The sequence below is a fragment of the Carcharhinus amblyrhynchos genome, chromosome 2 (genome assembly GCF_965287045.1).
Source record: "Carcharhinus amblyrhynchos chromosome 2, sCarAmb.v2.hapA, whole genome shotgun sequence".
Taxonomy (NCBI): Eukaryota; Metazoa; Chordata; class Chondrichthyes; order Carcharhiniformes; family Carcharhinidae; genus Carcharhinus; species Carcharhinus amblyrhynchos.
The window spans coordinates 51616145-51637037 of record NC_137325.1 but is presented as its reverse complement, the minus strand read 5'-3'; the positions used below and the strand labels follow the sequence as shown (position 1 = coordinate 51637037).

General features: G+C 40.6%; 1 protein-coding gene across 1 annotated transcript in view; it reads right to left on the bottom strand.

Moving 5' to 3' along the window:
• The window catches only part of pde11al (phosphodiesterase 11a, like), a 270592-nt gene that overhangs the window by 120635 nt on the left and 129064 nt on the right, over nucleotides 1-20893 (bottom strand). Inside the window, exons 4-7 of the mRNA XM_080216102.1 lie at nucleotides 18984-19073; nucleotides 17428-17568; nucleotides 15372-15436; nucleotides 12237-12357 (exon numbers count right to left, since the gene is read on the bottom strand). Of these exons, the coding sequence (XP_080072228.1) occupies nucleotides 12237-12357; nucleotides 15372-15436; nucleotides 17428-17568; nucleotides 18984-19073 (417 nt within the window). The remainder of the gene's footprint in view (nucleotides 1-12236; nucleotides 12358-15371; nucleotides 15437-17427; nucleotides 17569-18983; nucleotides 19074-20893) is intronic.

Below are 20893 nucleotides of genomic sequence, written 5' to 3'. Positions count from 1 at the left end.
TAACTCCCTGCACCCAGGGACACATGAGGCAGATGAGGCACATGTTTATGTCAGTTTCCACAGACAGTTTTTCCTGAAACAGATCACTGGCTTAATGCTATTGGGCATTTGCTAAGGATTTACAGGCTGATAATCAACCTGTTTGGTCATGTTTTGGACACAACTTCCTTGGCCATCAAGTCCTGAAGCAGAACTCGAACCCGGAGACTTTGGCTCACAGGGAGGGAGGCTACCCCCAGTTTCACAAGACCTACACCATGAAATTAATCACTGAGCAGAAATAAATTCCATAAACAAGCCTTAAAATACGATGATGGGAAATTACAACTCAGTATACAGAGGAATTTAGGAAAACTCACACTTGATGTTTAGAGAAACATAAGAACATAGAAACAAGAGGAAACCATTTAAACCCTTGTGTCTATTCCATCTGCCATTCATTGAGTTAATAGATAATATGTGGCCCAACTCCATATTCTTCCCTTTGCCCCTTTTCCCTTATTATTAGTTAACAAAAATCTATTAATCTCTTTTTTAAATTAATGGATTAATTAAACTTTAATTGTTATGTGCAGAAGTGTTCCAAATTTTTACCACTCATTGTATAAAAATTGAATGGTCTAGCTATAACTTAACCATGTCCCCGAGTCCTGCACTCCCAACCAGCAGGACTAGTCTTTTTCTATATATTCTGTCTGCTTAATATCTTGGCAACTTCAATCAAATCACCACTTAACCCTCTAAACTCCAAAGAGTATAACCTCAGTTTCTGTAATCTAATCTCGTAGTACAATCTAACGAGTCCAGATATCGGGGTGGGGGGGTAATTCTCCCAGTGGGCCAGGGGATTCAAGTGGAGTGCATGTAGCAGGCTTCCTGCTGGGCGCCACGGCCTCCATGAGTCTCCAGCCACTGAATTTCTGGCACCACCAGCTCTGTGCCAAAAATCGGCGAGAAGCTATATAATGTATTCACATGCTCATTTAAATCTCATTAGCAGGCCTGAGAAGTCTCCCTCTCTATAGAGGGAGGAATGTCAGCGATCAGGGCTGGCCATCAGATAGCTCCAGCATGACTTCTACCTTCTCGTATTCCAATCCTTTAGACATAAAGGCCACAATTTTGTTAGGCTTTTTGACTATTTTCTGTATCTGTTCATGTAATTTTAATGATTTGTGCACCAAGGCCCCAAGTTTGTTTAGACTGCATTTGTTTCTAAGTTTTCACCAGTGGATTGGTGGATTCTTACAGATTGTACTCTTTTTCAATCCAAATTGGACAACCTCATATTTGCCTTCATTGAAGCTTTTGTCACAGTTCTGCCCATTTCTCAATCTATTAATATCTCCTTGCAATCAGATTACTGGAGTGAGATAGTAATAAGCATTTGTTGCACATCCCTAACTACTCTTGAACCATATGGTTTGCTAGGTCATTTCACCATACAGGACTCAACCACATTGCTGTGGATCAGGAGACAAGTAGTTCAGACCAGATAAGTGACAGGTGAATCGGATGGGTTTTTACAATAATCAATAAATGATCATCATTAGAATTTAATTCCAGGTTTTTTTTATTAAATCCAAATTTCGCTATGTGCTGTGATGAGATTCTAATCTAGGTCACCAGAGCATCACGTGGGATCACCGGATTACTAGACAGTTAGTTGATTGGTTGCTGAGAATTGTAGCTCTGTTTTCCTTTCAAAAAAACGGAATTAGTCTAAAAAGCTGGGAATTTTAAAAATGCATCTATTGATAATACGAATTAAGTAAAGCATTTCAATTAACTACACCATACTTAAGTGACAGCAGCAGTAGAGAAGTGAATAGCTTTTTGTTTAAGTATTGATTTTATTATCTAATAGACAGAGGAACAGCAGGAAAGCTCTGATCCCTGGTGTTCACATACCGTGTCCAGGATAACCACACATGTAGAAAACGTCACCAGCTGCAACAGCTCAAGCTCCTTGGAGCAGAGAGAGTTGAGAGGAGATTTGATAACGGTATTTACAATTATGAATGGTCTGCACAAAGTAAATAGGGAGAAATTGTTCTCTTTCTGGAAAGATCAACAACCAGAGGACTTAAGGTAATCGATAACCAAAGCAATGACAACAGGAGGGAAACCTGGGAAGCATCATCTAATTCGAGTTGCTGGGATGCATGACTCATATCCAGCTTTGTGTAAGATTGACCTCCTGCCAGCTTTGCATACAGGTCTTCAATTCTCAGGAATGGATATTTATCCATCTTGGCAGTATGATTAACTGTTAACTTATAAATGCTGCAAATACAGATGGTCTTATTTAGTTTCAGTTGGCAACAATGGGTGCTGCTCATTCCGAAAGCTGAACTGGCTGAACGACACCTAGTCCTTCCAACCTGTTTAACACAGCATCTACTTTTTCCCCTGAGGCATAGGTCTGCCTCAGGTCTCATAAAGGTACCGGTCTCAGCCCTATAGAATCAGGAGATGCATCTGTATCAATGTAAATTTTAGCTTGCAAGCCTTTGATTTTGCCTAATTCATCTCAGATGGCATTGTTGTATTTTCTTAACATTTTTGGCTGTCCTTCTGCCAGCACTTGAAAGATCTTGGACAATTCCTTTCTTCTTTCTTTCATCAAATAACGGCCTGGAAGACTTGGTCACTATTATTAATAGGAGCTGGGTAGACTGCCATTCATAGCTCACAGGTATAATTGTGGTGCCTTTTTGTTTCCCCTGTGTACGTCTTCAACTTGACAGAAGTGCTCTCCAAGTTCAGTGTTTGGGCACCCCTTCTCAGGAACTGAAACATAGTTTATCCATCATAATAGCTGATGCCCCTGTATCCAGTTTTATAGGGGAGGCAATGGCATTGTAGTATTGGCACTGGACTAATAATTCAGAGTCTCAGGGCAATGTGCTGGGGACCCAGGTTCAAGTCCCGTCAGAGCAGATGGTGAAATTTGAATTTAATAAAAGAATATAATTTTCTAATAATGACCATGAAACCATTGTTGAATGCTTAAAAACCCATCTTGTTCACTAATGTCCTTTAGGAAAGAAAATCTGCCATCTTACCTGGTCTATTACATGTGACTCCAGATCCATAGCAGTGTGTTTGACTCTCAAATGCCCTCTGAAATGGAGGGCAGTTAGGGATGGACAATAAATGATGGCCCAATCAGTGATGCTCAAATTCCATAAATGAATTTTTAAAGAAGTTTAGAGGCTTCTTATTTAGTCAGAGCAATACAGTTATAGGGTTTAGCTTGCTTGCTTTAGAATTAAAAGAAAGTAAATATCAGAAACAATGGTGTCAGGTTCTTTTGCATTGTGTACACCTTGGCTGATCAGTTAATCGGCAGGCTTGACATTAGCCCTACATTGTTTTACGAAATGTCGACCGGAATCTTCCAGCCGTTCATGCTGGTAGGATTCTCTGGTCCCATTGCAGTGCACAGCGATTTGGCTGAGCACCAAATTCTCTGTCCTCGCTTGCAGTGGTGGTAGGGTGTGAACGGCCGCAACATTCTGGTCACCCTCTTTAGTGACAATGATGATACTCAATCCCCTTAAAGTTATGTGATTTAGGAGCATGGTTACCTGTACTTTGGTAACATTCCACTTATAAGAATCATTGTCTGATTGCCTCTGCCATATGTCTTTGCTCTGTTGGTACCTGGAAATGTTTACCTCTTCACAGCTGCTTCAGTGGTTTTGGTGCCACGACTGGTTCCTGCTCTAATTGGTTCACTGTGCCATTTTGAACTCTTTGCAGCTCTTGTAAATCCATGATCAGCACTATCGCCATTGCTCGTTTCAAACTTATGTTGACTTCTGCGAGCAAACTGCATTGAACAGTGTTGTTCATATCACAGAACGAACTGTCCCATAGCAAGTTTTTAGGATCACTCCAAAATCTCAATGCTCTGAAATTGCTTCAGTTTAGCAACATAAGTCACAATCAATTCACCTGGGGTTTCAATTCACCTGGGGGGGTTCCTGCCCTCAAATTAAATTTGAATCTCTGGAGTTTGATTGATGGCTTGGGTTGAAAATGACCCTTCAGTAAATCCACCTGCTCACTGAATGATTTGGAGTCGGGCCTGCTTGGGCTGTAAGACTGCAAATAAGAATGTAGGCCTGGCTTCCACAGTCGCTCAGGAGAATTGCATTGCACTTTGCCTCCTCCCCTATTTTGTTTGCTTAGAAATAAAACCTGTGGTACTCAATGTATTGTAGCTAGTCCTCTATGGAGTAGTTGAATGGATCTACTCACCCAAAGAGAAGAGTTCTGGTGAGTGTAAGTTTTTTTTCAGGCTAGAGTTAGAGTATAATACTCAGGTGCAGGGCCAGAGGAAGTGCCAAGATTGTTTATTCTCATTGCCAGATGTAAGGATATACTCCCAGAGCCTCCTTTAGTAGAACAAAAGAACTTTATTCACAAGGCTGTATTATGAGCTCCATGCTTGCAGCTCACCCACCAACACTCCACCATGAGGAAATATCCTTTCCCCGGAGAGGTTCCCCACACTGGGTCCTGATTGTTTTTTTAGACCACATGACCGTTAGTTGGTAAGATTGCTCTTAAAAGGACTATCACCACACCAAAAACCCCAAGTTTGAGTCCTAAATGTAAGAACTGTCACCCAAAAAATTGAAATTAACTCAGTGCCATGTCAGTTTTGTTATTCACTAATTCCCAATTATGTGAACCATGGAAGAATGGGTATCACTAAGAAGGTTTTTAAAAATCCTGCACCGAAGACTATTTCAAATCATAGTAAGACCCTAATTTTCACTCCCAAATATTATGCTAACGTGGGGACATCTGCTGACTGGATGCAATAAGGTCCACTGCTGAAGACATCCTTTACAACTAATGATACACTCCATTTCCGATGCAGTATAATCAAGGATAACTCTGCCTGTGTAATTAACATAATTTACAGTGACTAGTCTATAATTCTGCAGTTGCAATATTACCTTGAACAGCTTGCTTTGTGGTAATTGTTACATTTTCTCCAGAGACCCACGAATGAAACACATTGTCCATCGACACACAGATTAATTAGAGGCAGTAACCTTGCAGAGTGTTACACAGCACTCCTTAAACATCCTGCCAATCTGCAGTGTCAAATGAAAGGAAGAGGATTTAAAAAGGAGACGCTGCCCAGTGATTGAAGGCAAGCAAATTAGTCACGATTTCCTCTTGCTTTACCGCGATGGTTTGCATCTAACGAGCAGGCACTCCGATTAACTTGAAACGCCGCTAACAAGTAATTTTAACAAGTGTCAGTTACACTCAATCTGTCAGTGCTGCTGACAGGCAAAATTTAATTAGGGATGAAACATATCGCTCTGTGCACATACCCATGTGGGCCATCTTCTGCATTCCTTAGTTTAAAATTATACCACAGCCAGTAAGGTTGTTTTCAGCCTGTCCCTTGCTTCTCAAATAACTTTGTACTCTCTTCCCTACTTTTTAACACAGCAGTTCCATTCCATTGTGTTAAATTACTGAAGTTATGAGCATGCTTTTAATAGATATACAAATTATATTTTTGTATGCTGGATTTTGAGGTTGGATTTTACACAATACAGTGGGTGCTACTGCTTACAATACCAGTTTGTCCACTGCATTTTCTGTGCCACTGGGACTGGAAAGCTACCAGCCAATCAGAATAGCTGTTAACAGTTTGACATAGGGCTTATTCCCAACTGAGGGGTGGAAGTGCCACCTTAAGCCATTGGAGCATGAAATGGCTGCAAGATAAGCAGTATCAGTTGGGATGTGTTAGCCAACAAACCTTTGGATGGCAGGAAGGAAACTATACCATCCAAAAATCCTGACCCATGTCTTTTTGATCTAACTTATTAATAACATCTAATAAGAAACATAGAGAGGGATTGGGAGAGCAGTGGGTCTTTGAACTTGTAGCTGTGACGGACTTTCTGTCCACAGCTTAACCTCTCTGCTGCTTGACATCCTGGCCTAGACTCCAGACTACACATGGAGTCCAACCGCTCCCCAACCTTGCACCACAGGTTGTCCACTATCCTGTCAGGTGGCCATTCCAATAGCGATCTGGCACTTGATTTGAAATGATGGAGGCAGGCAGGAGGGAACTTTTTCTCCTATAACTAATTTAAGTTAGAATTTCTCTCTCATGGCAAAACACAACAGTTTGACTGTGTAAAAACAATGGCTTAAAAATGCTACAAATTCCAAATCTTTGAATTGCTCCAAAAATTGGAACACACCCAATTACACCAATTAATGACAGAGAAGTTGAAATGTTTTACTCTTGCTGGCATAAAAAAGGCATTTGAAGGGGGTGATCAAGAATGATATAATGCCAAGAAAATAGGGGATGCCAGCCTAAATTTTTACTTTTAAATTTGCTGGTGTAAGTTATTATATCTTTTGCACATAATAGTATTTGGAAGAATCTAATTTATGCAATAGTTTAATTATCCACTGAAAAATATTGCTTGCCATAGGGAAACAGCATTATTCACACAACAAAAATAGGAAGAATAGACAGGCCAATTAACTTCACTGACAAAATATTTCACTTTGATTGAATTGCTGCTCTCCGTTAGTGAACATGTAGCATTTGGAAGGTATGGGACTAGACTTTATGGCCAATATAGAAACAACACGCTTGCTGAACTCAAAGAATGCTGATCACAAAGATCTCCATGCTATCAATTTCTTTATTCCTGGGTACAAAAGGAGATGGTATTATTTTTAATGTTTTGGGGTTTATTGTGTTATTCCACGAATCAGGCTTGTGTGTATGAGCTTGTGTGTGAGAAACTAATGTAATTAAACTGATAACAGTTAAACTGCAGATTAAGGACAACAAAGGAGTGTAGGTCTAAATGACCGTTTTTGGAATTAATAGGGCGAATTTATATTTTCTATAAGTAAATAAGCAGTGGGAGGAAATTTGCATTCGAAGATGAGGAAAGGATTGTTTTCAGTTATTAAATTTCAAAAGGGAAATAAAAGGAATTTTACAGCTTGCAAAGATTTTATAAATCAGTGAAGTAAGATTTTTCAATTTTAATTGACCCAAAAAGTGGGCCAAAGGAAGAACATAAAATATTTTTATATTCTAGGAAAGTTAAGTTTCAAAGAGGGGCTAAAGACCATGAAGGAACAAAAAGAATATTTAAGGAACAATGTTGAGAACTTAGGTGGTTTGGCCTCCTGAGAACCTAGAAAAACAGCTGTGAAGAATCAAAGTGAGGCAGCCTTTCAGCCAAGCCAGAGAAGTGTCTGTTTTTCACAAAGCAGTTTAAAATCAGTGATCCAGTTAAGCCAGGAAGGTCCTGAGGCTGGAAAAGTAGTGTGGTGTCTTAAGTTTTGAAATTCCACAAGAGTGGAAAAGGAGTGAGAGATTGTGTGGAGTGCCTCACTGAAGTGATAGTTTCCTTGCCTTGGGGTAACACTACTGCATTTTTATAGTAAGGAGTCTGGATAAGTAGGAGGTTTTGGGGCGGGGGGGTAGTATTTTATATGACTAATTTTCACCGTCAATATGTAATCTTGTGTGTTTAGTTCTCTTTTGTTAGTAAATGTTTTAACTTGATGTTTAAAATCCCAAATGTGTAACTGGAATTTGTGGTTAATCAATTCAATATACTTATCTTCTTTTGGTCAAAATACAAAAAAAATTGAGTTATAACGCGTAGACCAAGTTTCCCTTTTTAATTTGGTTTGTGTGGCAATTAACATCTACTGGATCATAACAATGGCAGCACTTTAAATCTCATGCCAAGTCAAGTGGATTGCCAGGTACCCACCAGCAGCAATGGCAGCAAACAGGGAAAGCAGCCAATCTCACTGAAGTATTCTCATAGATAGCAAACCACAAAGTTAGAATCACTTTGTCCGTCACTTTAATTTCAAATGTTCAGATGATTGAATTTAGATAGATGCTAAAATATCGGTACAAACAGTGGAAAAAGTAACAGTATGCATTTTTTTTACCATAATGAAGTAACTTAGCATTCCAGAAATACAAAATTAGCTTGTGAGGATTGGTGAGGGCCTTTACCAGTATATATGGAGTTAGTACACTGGTTTAAAAAAACAGTTGTACTCCAATCAACAAGGTTGTATATTTTCAACAAGACCAACAACATAAAAATGGAAGTTTTCACAAATTCACTGAATGCTTGGGGTTTATATTCTATGGGGGGAACAATAACAGTGCACCATGTGGAGGACTAGGGTTTGTATTCTATGAGGGGAGGAAAATAACAGTGCACCATGTGGAGGACTATTGAATCACTGACTGCAACTTTTGGATTTCTGGAATATTCTGCATGATCATAGAATCACAGAATCCCGACAGTGCAAAGGGCCATTTGACCCATGGGTCGGGATTTTCCAGCCTCGCTCGCCCGAAAACGGGAAAATCCTGCTTGAGGCCAACAGACCTTACTAACAGGGTCCATCCCTCGCACACTCCAATTTCTGTGGTGGGCAGGACTACAAAATTCCAATGAGTCTGCACCGATTCTCCATCAGAGCATCTTACACGGACCCTATCCTTGTAACCCCATGTATTTACCTCACTGATCTCCCTAACCTACACATCTTGGGCCTCTAGGGGGCAATTTAACATGGCCAATCCACCTAACCACACATCTTTGGATTGTGAGAGGAAACTGGAGCACCCAGAGAACAGACACAGGGAGAACGTGTAAACGCGACACAGTCACCCAAGGCTGGAACTGAACCTGCAACCCTGACGCTGTGAGGCAGTACTGCTGACCACTTTTTTTAAATATAGAATCATACAGTGCGGAAGTGGCCCTTTGGCCCATCAAGTCTGCACCAATATGTGAAAAATATCTAACCTCCCATCTAATCCCATTTACCAGCATTTAGCCCATAGCCTTCATTGTTATGACATGTCAAATGTTGATCCAGATACTTTTTAGAGGATGTGAGGCAACCTGCTTCTACCACCCTCCCAGACAGAGCATTCCAGACCGTTACCACCCTCTGGGTAAAAAGGTTTTTTCTCGCAACCCCCTAAATCTCCTGGCCCTCACCTTGAACCTATGTCCCCTCATGACTGACCCATCAATTAAGGGGAACAGCTGCTCCATGTCCACTCTCTCCATGTCTTCTCATATTCTTGCACACCTTAATTAGGCCACCCTTCAATCTTCCCTGTTCCAACGAAAACTTCCCATGTCTACCCAACCTCTCTTCATAAGTTAAATGTTCCATCCCAGGCAGCATCTCAGTGAATCTCCTCTGCAGCTCCTTCAGTACAATGACATCTTTCCAATAATGTGGTGACCAGAACTGCACACAGTACTTTAGCTGTGGCCTCACCAAAGTTCTATTCAACTTCAACATGACCTCTCTGCTTTTGTAATCTATGCCTCAATCGATAAAGGTGAGTGTCCCATATGCCTTTTTCACCATCTTACTCATATGGGCTTCCATCTTCAGAGATCTATGGCCAAGATCCCTCTAGTCCACAGAACTTCCTAGTGTCATGCCATGCATTGAATGCCTCCTTGTCAAATTGCTCCATAGTGGCTTTCAGTCACTAAAGCAGCCTGCTGTCATCACCCTCTGTCTCTACAACTCAGCCAATTTTAAAGCCACTTTATCAAACTACCGTGGATCACATGTGCATTTGCCTTCTTTACAAGTCTCCCATGTGGGACTTTGTAAAAGGCTATGCTGAAATCCATATAAACTACCTCAACTACACTATCCTCGTGTAGACATCCGGTCACCTCCTCAAAAAATTCAATCAAATTTATACAGCTTGGCCTCTCTCTGATGAAGCTATGTTGACGATCCCTCAACAAGCCTTGTCTTAAGAACCTAAGAAATAGAAGCAGGAGTAGGCCGTCTAGCCCTTCCAGCCTGCCCCGCCATTCAATAAGATCATGGCTGATCTGAAGTGGATCAGTTCCACTTTCCCGCTTTCTCCCCATAGCCCTTAATTCCCCTATCAGAAATCTATCTACCCGTGACCTAAATATATTTAGCGAGGTAGCCTCCACCACTTCAACGGGCAGAGAATTCCTGAGATTCACCACCCTTTGAGTGAAGAAGTTCCTCCTCAGGAGGTAGATGCTCTCCTTCAGAAGTTTCTCCAATTGTTTCCCCCTATCACTGACGTGCAACGTAGTTCCCTGGTTTATCTCTACAACCCTTCTTAAATAGTGGAACCACATTAGCTGTTCTCAAGTCCTCTGACCCCGTGGGCTGAGAGGAATTAAAAATTTGAGGGAAAAAAACCTGCAATCTTCTCCCTTCTCACAGCAGCCTGGGACACAATTCATCTGGACCTGGAGATTTGTCCACCTATAAGCCTGTCAACACTTTGTCCTTCCCTATGTCAATTTGCTCAAGAACCTGTCTCTCTCTCCATGAATTCCATATCTTCATTCTCATTCTCTTGAGTGATGATGGATGTGAAGTATTCATTTAACATTCTACCAATGTCCTCAGAGTCCACCCACAGATTGCTCCCGTGGTCTCTAATGAGCCCTACTCTTTTCCTGGTCATCTTCTTCTCGTTGATGGAGAAAATCCCAAGATATTTTATAAGCATACTTTTACTAGCCAGAGCTTTCTCATATCCCCTCTTTGCTTTCCTCAGCTCCCCCTGCACTTTTTATACTTCATTAATGCTTCCACTGAATTGATTCCCTTGTACTTGCTAAAACCTTTCTCCTCCTTCTCATTGTATCCTCAGTCTTGGAGCCCTTGCTGTTTGTTGTTTATATTAATGAGTTGGACTTAAATGTGTGAGGCGTGATTGGGAAATTTGCGGATGACACAAAAATTAGTTGTATTGTTGATAGCGAAGAGAATAGCTGTTGGGCGGGATCTCTGGCTGTGCTTGCCTGAAAACAAGAAATTCCCCCCTGACTTCAATGGACCATTACATGGTCCACCCCTCGCCCGCTAGAATTCCAGTGGCAGGTGGGATGGGAGAATTCTGACCATTCTCTCAGAAGTGATGTCAATGGTTTGGTTGAGTGGGCGGAAGAGCAGCAAATGGAATCCAATCCAAAAAAAGTGTAAGGCAATGCACTTGGGAAGGCAAACAAAGCAATGGATTACTCAATAAGCAGGAAGATATTGAAGGGGTTTGAGGAAGTGAGAGACATTGGAGTGCATGTGCACAGGTCCCTGAAGGTGGCAGGACAGGTGAATAAGGTGGTAAAGAAAGCATTTGGAATGCGTTCCTTTATTGGGTGAGCTACAAGGTTGAATACAAAAGCAGAGAAGAAAGGCCAAAACTGTATAAAACACTGGTTATGCCCCAGTTCGAATTTTGTGTATAGTTCTGGTCCTTCCTAACAGGAAGGACATAATTGCTCCAGAGAGAGTACAGAATTCATTAACAAGAATACTGCTAAGGCTTGAAAATTGAATCTATGAGGAAGTATTGGATAGGCTACAGTTGTTTTTCTTAGAACAAAGGAGGCTAAAGGGTGATTTAATTGAAGGGCCAAGATCGGGTAAACGGAAAATATCTTTTTCCCTAGCTGAGTGTTCAATTTAAGATGATTGATAAAAGGATGAGAAGGGACATGAGGAAAAACATTTTCACCCAGAGGGTGGTGGATATTCAGAATTGCCCAAATTGATGGTTGAGCTCAACTCATTTAAAAAGGTACTTGGAGCAGTACCTGAAGTCCTATAATCTGCTAGAAAGTGATGCCTGATTAGTTCCTTCTTTTTCTCTTGTTTGGCCGGTGCAGACTCAATGGGCAAGTGGACTTTACTGTGCCATTATTTTGCTATGGTTCTAATTAAATAATTAAATTTCTTGTATTTTCCAAAGCATTTGCCTCCTTTAGAGTGTATTTGTTAGCTTTGAGCATGTTCAGTACCATCAGGCATATTTCATAGCTTCGAGCATGTTTGACGGCTTTGAATACACTCCATAGCTTCAACTGCCTTTTGCCTTTGATCACATTTGATGTCAAAAATGGCAAAACACTGCATAAAAAACTCATTCCAAATTAGAACATTTGATGTCAAATGATCACAGACCATTTTGAGCATATTTGATTATAAAAACGTCAAAATTTCCAGGGCAGAGGATGGAGCGTGTTAAGGAAATAAAGATTTAACGTGATGGAAAGCAAGAAAGATTAGAATGCAAAACAGATCTGTGCATATGTGATTATTCAGCATTGTTTGAACAAACATACGTTTAAGCTGCTTCTTAATATCCTTACCTCAGTATCAAAACGAGGATCCTGATAGGCGTCACTGATGTTCACTGGCAGGCCTGTTGATGCGACCAGCTCTGCAATGCTGTTGTTTATCAACCAATCAGAACAGGATAATTTCTCCATGCTGGCTTTGACAAGGATTAAATCAATATCGAAATTAGAATTTCTCCTAGGTTAAAAAGCCCTCACTGGCAATCCTTACATGTCTTGAAATCATCTACAACTTTAAAGTCCATAAATCCTAATTAGGCAATAAAGATTGCAATCTCTTACAAAATGTGTAATTGGAAGAATACTGTATCTGGTGATCTGTGTAAAATTCAGTATTCAATATGGTGAGATAATTTGGCGACGCGTTTCTTGAGATCCATACCGAAGTCTCAAACTTCATTTAGGCCGATAACATCCAGGTCCTCCAAGCGTGAGATCTGGGGCGGGATTTGGAGGGGGGGCTTTGGTGGAGAGAGAGAGAGAGAGACAGAGCATACCCCTCTCGGAAGTTCCCAGGTAAGCATTTGCATCACAATTGTCCAGAAGCACCAACTTCCCCGAATACTTGTGTTCAAGTCATCCGACAAAGCAATTTAAATTGTTAACTTTGGATAGTTCTGCCAGTTTTACACTAATACTTACTCTGAAACAGTTAGAAGAAACATAACTTCCTCTAACTTCAGCATAATCAGTAAATAAACCTAGGTCAAGCTCTGCGCGTGATACTCGCACACTCCCAATTCCACAGAGAACAACCTCCCCACTTCACAAACACCCGCCCACTAACCCACCAAAGTCTCCCGTGGTATTCCTATCTATTCCCCCCTCTCAACCCCCACCAGCACAGGATTCTCCTCATTGGTCAGAACCAATGTCAGAGACCTCAACCCCCACGTTTGATGCCCCAAAATGTTCGACTCCCTTCCCCCCCCCACGTCTGGCCCCTGCACTCCCTAATGTCAGACCGCCTAACCTGCATATCTGACCCTTCTGCTCAATTTCCGACCTGCCCCACCCTTCCCCATGTCCAGTATTGCAAGACAAGTAGAGGGTACGGCAATCTGATGCTGGTTGCCACTCCAAAGAGGTTTTGTTCCATACTCTCTGTATTGGTACTTTGTAACCATGGTGAGTTATTTGAACACAAATGTTACAAAAGGTTTCCACTTCCAGTTTCTTGGCACATGTCAGAAGCACATATCTGCAAACTGTATCTCCAGGCTGTGATTTTTCAGCAAGTAAACACGGTCCTAAAACAAAATATCCTCCCATTTCAGCATGCATCAATATTAAAATGAAAAAAAAAACTGATAAGCTGATAAAAAAAACAAATTAAATCATAACAGAAGGAAATCTGAAACAAAACCAGAAAGCTCTGGAAATACAGGTCAATCAGCATCTGTGGAGAAGAACCAAATCAGAAAAAGGCCCTGCAGCAACTTGCCTTCATTCTCTCTGAGTGCTGACTGGTCTGCTGTGTTTCTGACGCCCTCCCCCCCGTCAAAAAAATCTAAAATATAATTTAGTTAAAAGCTTCCTGTTTCTTTATTTCTTTCTTGAGAAATTTTGGCTTCTATTTTCATTCACATTTATCCACAAATTAAGTAACTTTCATTATTGTGAAGAAAGGTTTAGGGGGACAATTCTCTGATCTCATTGCGCCGTTAGTAGATCATGCCAGTCCTGACGAATACTGTGTGGACCTAAAAACCTGATTGCACCCGGCGCCAAATAGTTTGCAATTCTCCTGGCTTCTTCCTCATGGAGTGATTCGGCAATTAACATATTTAAAGTAGTATTTAAATATGCATAACCTGTTCAAATGCCCTTTGGCTGATGGAAGAGGGTCTGCCAGTGCATTTTGAGATTGGGAACCTTTGCGAAATGGCACCCGAGCACTCAGAAGCTGGGCTCACCAGTGTGTTTAGGACCTCCCGTCCCCCCTCGCCCAAGTACTTGTGTGAAATTCTCAGCTCTCCGAAAAATTGGCTAAGTGTGGGAGGACTGCGCTGTGGAGCGTACCTGAGAGACCAGCACGGATTATTTTTATCGTTTTGACACTTAAGAATTTTTTGGGAGAATTCCGCCCTTAGGGATCTATTCATTTTTTGCCATTATTGAGTGGGAATGGTTACACCACACTAGATAAAAAGACACATGCTAGAAGTCAGTTTAGTCATAGACTGGGATTTTCCGATCAATGGATGTTTGGTTGCCTCTTCAAATTTCCATCCTACACAGGATGGATCACACCCACTGGCCAAGGATCAGTTATCCACTAATGTGGTTGCTAATACCACATTTCTGTGCAGTCCTCATTATGTAATGTCTTGATGGTCTTTTAAAATAGTTATATACAGCCTAAAATCAAAAGGAAACACTGCATATCATTCTGATGCATTTAAGATTCAAATGTTAATTTTTCTTGAAACTCCACAAATTGTTGCCAAAGTTTAAGTTGAACATTTTTGCTAAGAGCATGTCCAACATCACTACAAATAACTGCAACTTAATTTGGTCTGTTCTGTAGTATGAATTAGAGCCACAAATAACACCGGACGATATTTGTATCTCAGTGATAAACATGTCGGCCCTCAATTTCTGCAGTGTTAATGTGGCCTTTTGTCTTAATCTCAGCCAGGAACCGCTGAACCTGTGGACCACTTTCAAATATTTTCAGCTGTTTCACATCTTTGCTCCAGATCTCCCTTTCATCTTCCTTCACAGACTCTCAGTTTTACTTTTTAACTGTGTTTTGCTACAAATAGTGCTTAGAAAACATCCTCCTGTTCCTCTGAGTTTGTTACCAAGTGCAAAAAGTTGTTCGCTTATTATCCAAATAATATAGTAAATTTTAAATTTCAGCAACAAAATAATAACAGTTACAATATTCTGCATGATTATAAACAATGCAATTGCACACTGTGATCTACTGGCATGCATCTATTAAATAATTCAATATTTGTGTTGACAGGAGTAATTTATAATTCTGTAAAATTAGATTTTATTGTCCATGTTAAAGATCCTATCCAAATTTAAACTGTTGTTAAATAACTAAGCATCTTATCCTAGCAAGTTTCTCACATTGTGTGAAGAAGCTATAACAGAAAAATAATTTGTAAACATAAAACTAATTCTGTTCCTCACCTGATTTCACTGTCTGTACAACACAATGGAGACATCAGCTCAAAAGTCTTTGAAAACTTCACCACCTGTTCAACAAAGGAACATGACACTGTAATCCTCCCACAGAAATATTTCACCTTGGAGCTTGACAGAACTTACTGAAGCTGTGCTTGAAACACAGCTCTGCCAAACAGGACAAAGGTCAAACTACTCTGAACAACACCAACCTTAGAGGCAGCTACATGTTTTGAAATCACTTCTCATTTCATGTTGAATTCCTACAGCCAGTTGCAAGCAGTATGGATGCTTGGATTGGGTTGAAGAAGGTTCACCTTGTCTTGTTTTTGGGTATTGGAGTCAGTTTTGAAACAAGTAAAATCTTTGTTCTGCCTGAGTCCTGTGCTCTGGTGCCTCCTTCCAGACCTCTGCCAATGCTCTTTTAAGACCAAGCACTGGTAGACACAAAGATAAAGCATAGGAAAAATAGGGAAACCCAGGTGGCATGTCACTTGGGCTACTATTAGATTGCTCCTGATGATTGACTAAAAAACAGCAATGGCAGACAAAGCTAATCACTTGCCTGTGCATTTGGCCTGCAGAGTTTGACAGCACAAATCTTTGTATTGGGAATGTGCAAAATGCATACTAGTTGGGTTATGTAGGTATATGCAGAACAGTTTGTGAGGTGGGGCTGGAGAGATGAGAGGAGGGAAAGAGATCAAAGTGTATTTGAAAGACTTAAGTAATGAATAATGCACTGAAAATAGAGACAAACAATGTCACAATTAGATAATAATTTGGTTATGCAAACTTTTCCACAATATTTCAGATCCAAGCAAGTATTGGGGAAATTGTGGATGAAATAAATAGTGGCCCATAACAATAATCAGAAATAAAAATAAGAGAAACTTAAATGTTTTAAATTATAATTCCATATCCCCAACACATTTGATTTGTGTTGCAGCAATAGAGATATTTCAGCACAGAGGCATTCATGCAAAACTTTATTTACTGGCAGTAATACAGTATACTATGGCGGCACATTAAAGGAGGAGTCCAGTGATTACAACAGGGAGGAAGAACTGTTGGACAGTCACAGACCATTCTCCCATTCGATAACACCACATGCAGTCAACACAATGACAATTTGAGAAAAATGCTTCACCAAACAGCCTTCATTAAATAAAAGTGAAAAATGTATGCCAAATACTTTCAGGAAAAACATGCATCCTTCAAAACTTTTATAAATAGGAGAAATCGTTCCAGATTTTGATTAGAGCAACTGGTTTGCCAAAGAAAATATTGACCTTGTGAGATGCTTTGAGGGTAATTTAGATACGAGATAGCACTGAGTAATCCTCTGGAGATGTTAGAAGTGTTGCCAAATAAATTTTAAAACGATAACATAAGAATATAAGAACTAGGAGCAGGAGTAGGCCAACTGGCCCCTCGAGCCTGCTCCACCATTCAATAAGATTGTGGCTGATCTTTTTGTGGTCTCAGCTCCATTTACCTGCCCATTCACCATAACCCTTAATTCCTTTACTGTTCAAAAATGTATCTATCCTTGTCTTAAAAACATTCAATGAGGTAGTCTCAACTGCTTCACTGGACAGGGAATTCCACAGATTCACAACCCTTGTGTGAAGAACTTCCTCCTCAACTCAGTCCTAAATCTGCTTCCCCTTATTTTCTTCTCAAAACTACTGTATTTAATTAATTCATTTGTGTGACATGGGCATCCCTGGCTGGCCAGCATTTATTGCTCAACCCTAATTGTCCTTGAGAAGGTGCCTTCTTGCATTTGATACAACTGAGTGACTTGTTAGGCCAAATATTATTGTTTTTTCAGAAGGACTAAGTTGAAACTGTTTAAACAGGTATTTAAGATCTTTCTACCAGTAGAGGGCGAATATTTTGATTTTATCACTGTAAGCTGGATTTGAATTCATGTGCTGGACTTGAAATAAATAAGTGACAGGCTCAAATGAAGTTTCAATGAAAACTACAGATCATGTTCTTCTCATGAAATGTAAGTTATTTTGGCTGATACAAAGAAAACCAATAAAACACTTACAGGAGATTCAATATCTTCCAGTAGGAGAACAGAACATCGTTCACACTGCAGCAGGGTCAGAGCTCGTTGCATGATCTTCCTAACAACCTTCTCCAAATCTGTTTGCTCTTCAAACAAGTCATTGACAACCTCAAGCAATGCCTGAAACCGTCATTAATATAATTAATGGACACCAGTAATAAACAAGACAGTACAAAACTTGATATCCAGCTTGATTTTGAAATCAACACAATACACAGTAACCAAATGTACAGCATCTAAGAGACATGGGCTAGGGAAGATATCAGGGTTCCCATTCCATTTTAAAGGGGAGTAACTGGCCATCATTTTGTTAGTTTGACTTGTGCCATTTAGCACAGTTAGGATAAATGAAGATATTTTCACCCATATATTGCCTTATCTTGTTCAAACTTGCTACAATGGAGACTTACTTCCCAAGTGCACTGCATATTATACAATGCAAGTGCAAAAGGTATTCTGTATCAGCAACGCCTCACAAACAACAATAAGATGAATAACATGTTAATCTATCTTTGGTGGCAGATTGAGGGGTGCATATTGAACAGACCACTGAGGGACCTTCCTATTTTTCATTGAATAACATCTTGGAATCTTTAGTGCTCATTCAGCCACAAGAGAAAGCAGGGGGAGCCTTGATTTAACATCTTATCTGAAGGATAATGCTTCTGACAATGAGCACCCCCTTAACACCATACTTGAGTGTCAGTGTTGATTACAGGCTGACAACTATAATGCAGTAAGCATTGGAGGGATGAGTGTTAATTTTCAACAATTAGAACTATTGCCTATCATAAGCTTAAACAGGAAAATAAATATGAAACTGCACTTTTAAAGCATGAAATAATGATCTACTTCATCCCTCATTCCAATCCTAAAGTAAAATAACAAGCCTCTATCACTGCAATAGAATCACAGAATCATTACAGTGCAGAAGGAGGCCATGCAGCTCATCAAATCCGTACAAAAAGTAATTCCACCAAGGTCCTGTTCCCAAAACCCCGCATATTTACCCTGCTAATCTCCCTTAGCATGACCAATCAACCTACCCTGCACACCTTAGGACAATGGGAGGAAATAGGGGCACCTGAAGGAAACCCATGCAGACACAGGGAGAATGTGCAAATTCCAAACAAATAGTCACCCAAGGGTGGGACTAAACCTGGGTCTGTGGCACTGTGAAGCAGCAGTGCTAACCACTGAGCCACCCCGCAAAAATAATGATTTATTTGTACTCTAAAACAAGCTTTGCTAATCCAATATTTTAGCCTCGATTATCTGAAAAGCAAGGTTTTCAAAACATCCCACAGAAACATTTGACATTAAGCAAAAGTGTAGAATGAGCAAAACCAATTCAATCTCTTGTTTCACATCTCTTGCTTTTCATTTGCATCCACTTCAACATGATTCAAAATTTGGAGAAATGTATAGTAGGCAGCTGAATCAATACTATCCATTTTATGCTAACACTCAAAATCATAATTAATCCCTCGGCATTTTAGTTCAAACTATGGACCATACTGCTCAAGAACACATACCCTGCTTCTATCATATTCCTTACGGGATGCAGCAAAGAGTTTGGCATTTGAAATGGATATTCCACAGAATGGTAGGTACATCTGCAGTACCTGGAAGAAACAGAAAGAGTAATGTATAACCACATTCTATCAGAAATCTGGGCAGGAATCCAGTAATATTAATGGTTGGAAAATCATGAGGAGCATGCAATTGAATTTTCAACATATGCTCCTGCCAGTCAAAACTCTGCAGTGGGAGAGCACTTCGATAGCATTATCCTTATATTATCGTCTTTATAATTAAAAGAAAGTTCTCAAAGTTGATACACCTCAGAGATCACTCAGTAAAAACTGCATCCCTTAAAACCATGGTACATTCTGAGGAAAAAATAAATGGTGATTGCTTTAATTTAACTCTACCTTTAAAAATGATAAGCTCAAATAGCCCATTGACTAAACGTAAAGCAATTAAAAAAGCATTTGCTGAACCAATAAGTAAATGTTCAGTCTGTATTAACATCTACCAGGAAACAATTCAAATAAATCAATAAAAGATCTTTGAACAATCATAATGCTGTACTTTTGTACACATTTTGTCACCATTTGCTTTTTCCACATATAGCTAAATGTAACACTTCTATCATACCAGCGCTTAAAAAGTTACACAGTTCTAAAAATTAGTAAAATAGTCCATAGAATTACTCCATTGATGCTGGATATGCCTGAAAGAAGTTTCTCCTTTGCACGCCTTTCTCTTTGTCAGAGCTAGGGATAAGGGGCTGTGATATGCTTCAGTTCCAGAGTTGCAAACATCACCTGCGTTTTAGGTAACTGGGGAATTCCAGTTTCTGTTGACAACCCCTCTAAGTATATGGCAGGTCTATTGTGGAATTTGACAGAAATAGAGAAGTTGCACTTATAAAGCACCTTTCACATCCTCAAGATCTCCCAATGCATGTCCAATTAACTGCTTCTGAAATGCCAGTATTATTTTATAAGCAATTGCAGCAGCCAATTAAACATACCAACATTCCATAACAAATAATGAACAAATGAAAAGTACTGGTAGCGACAGCTAAGGAATGAATATTCACCAGAACTTCCTGCTCTTCTTTGAATTGTTCCTGGGGATCCTTACATTTATCTGAAAGGATCTTAATTTGACTGCATGTCCGAAATTTAGCATTTCTGAAAAAACACGACCTCGCTGAAAACTGAATTGCATGCTGAATCCAAGAAGGAGTTGTAACTTGAACCTACAATCTTCTGGTCCAGAATGAAAAGTACTATCAATGAATCAAGCTGTGATGTGGCCCCGACTAAGGAACGATAACATTCAAACTGAACTGTCCCTACCTGTGTGATTTGGCTGCCCAGACCAGCCACAACCTCCGCTGCAGGCCTGATTTCCCAACCCCAATCCTCCCTCCCATGGGTAGTCCTGACCCCTCTCCTGCAGCCCTGACCTCCCACTGTATTCCTGACTCCTTCCAGTGGGCTGTCCCCTCAACCCCCAACCACCCCCCACCCCCCCGGACCCCAATGCCCAACCCTGATCGCTGGCCTGCCTCCCTCCCTCCCTCTGCTCAATCCCAAAATGCAGTGGCGGTGGGACCCCTCCCCATCCCCACACATCAATCTCATCAGTTTCCATTTCATCAAGCCCCACCCCTATTAGGCACAGGCTGGAACTGCTAGGGTGCCAATGCCCAGGAGGCATCATTCCCGCCCCCCCCCCCCAACAAAAGACCTGACCCTCTGGGTGTCCCCAGTTGTCCCCCTTCACTCCAGCAGGGTCGGCGACTAACTCATCGCAAGTGGGGAGCTACTGTAAGCCCCACTGGAGTGAACCACTCTGGTACAGGAGTGGTGGGGGGAGGGGGCGGGGGCTAGAAGCCCTGGAGACTTCAGTCCCAGGCCCGCTAATTGTA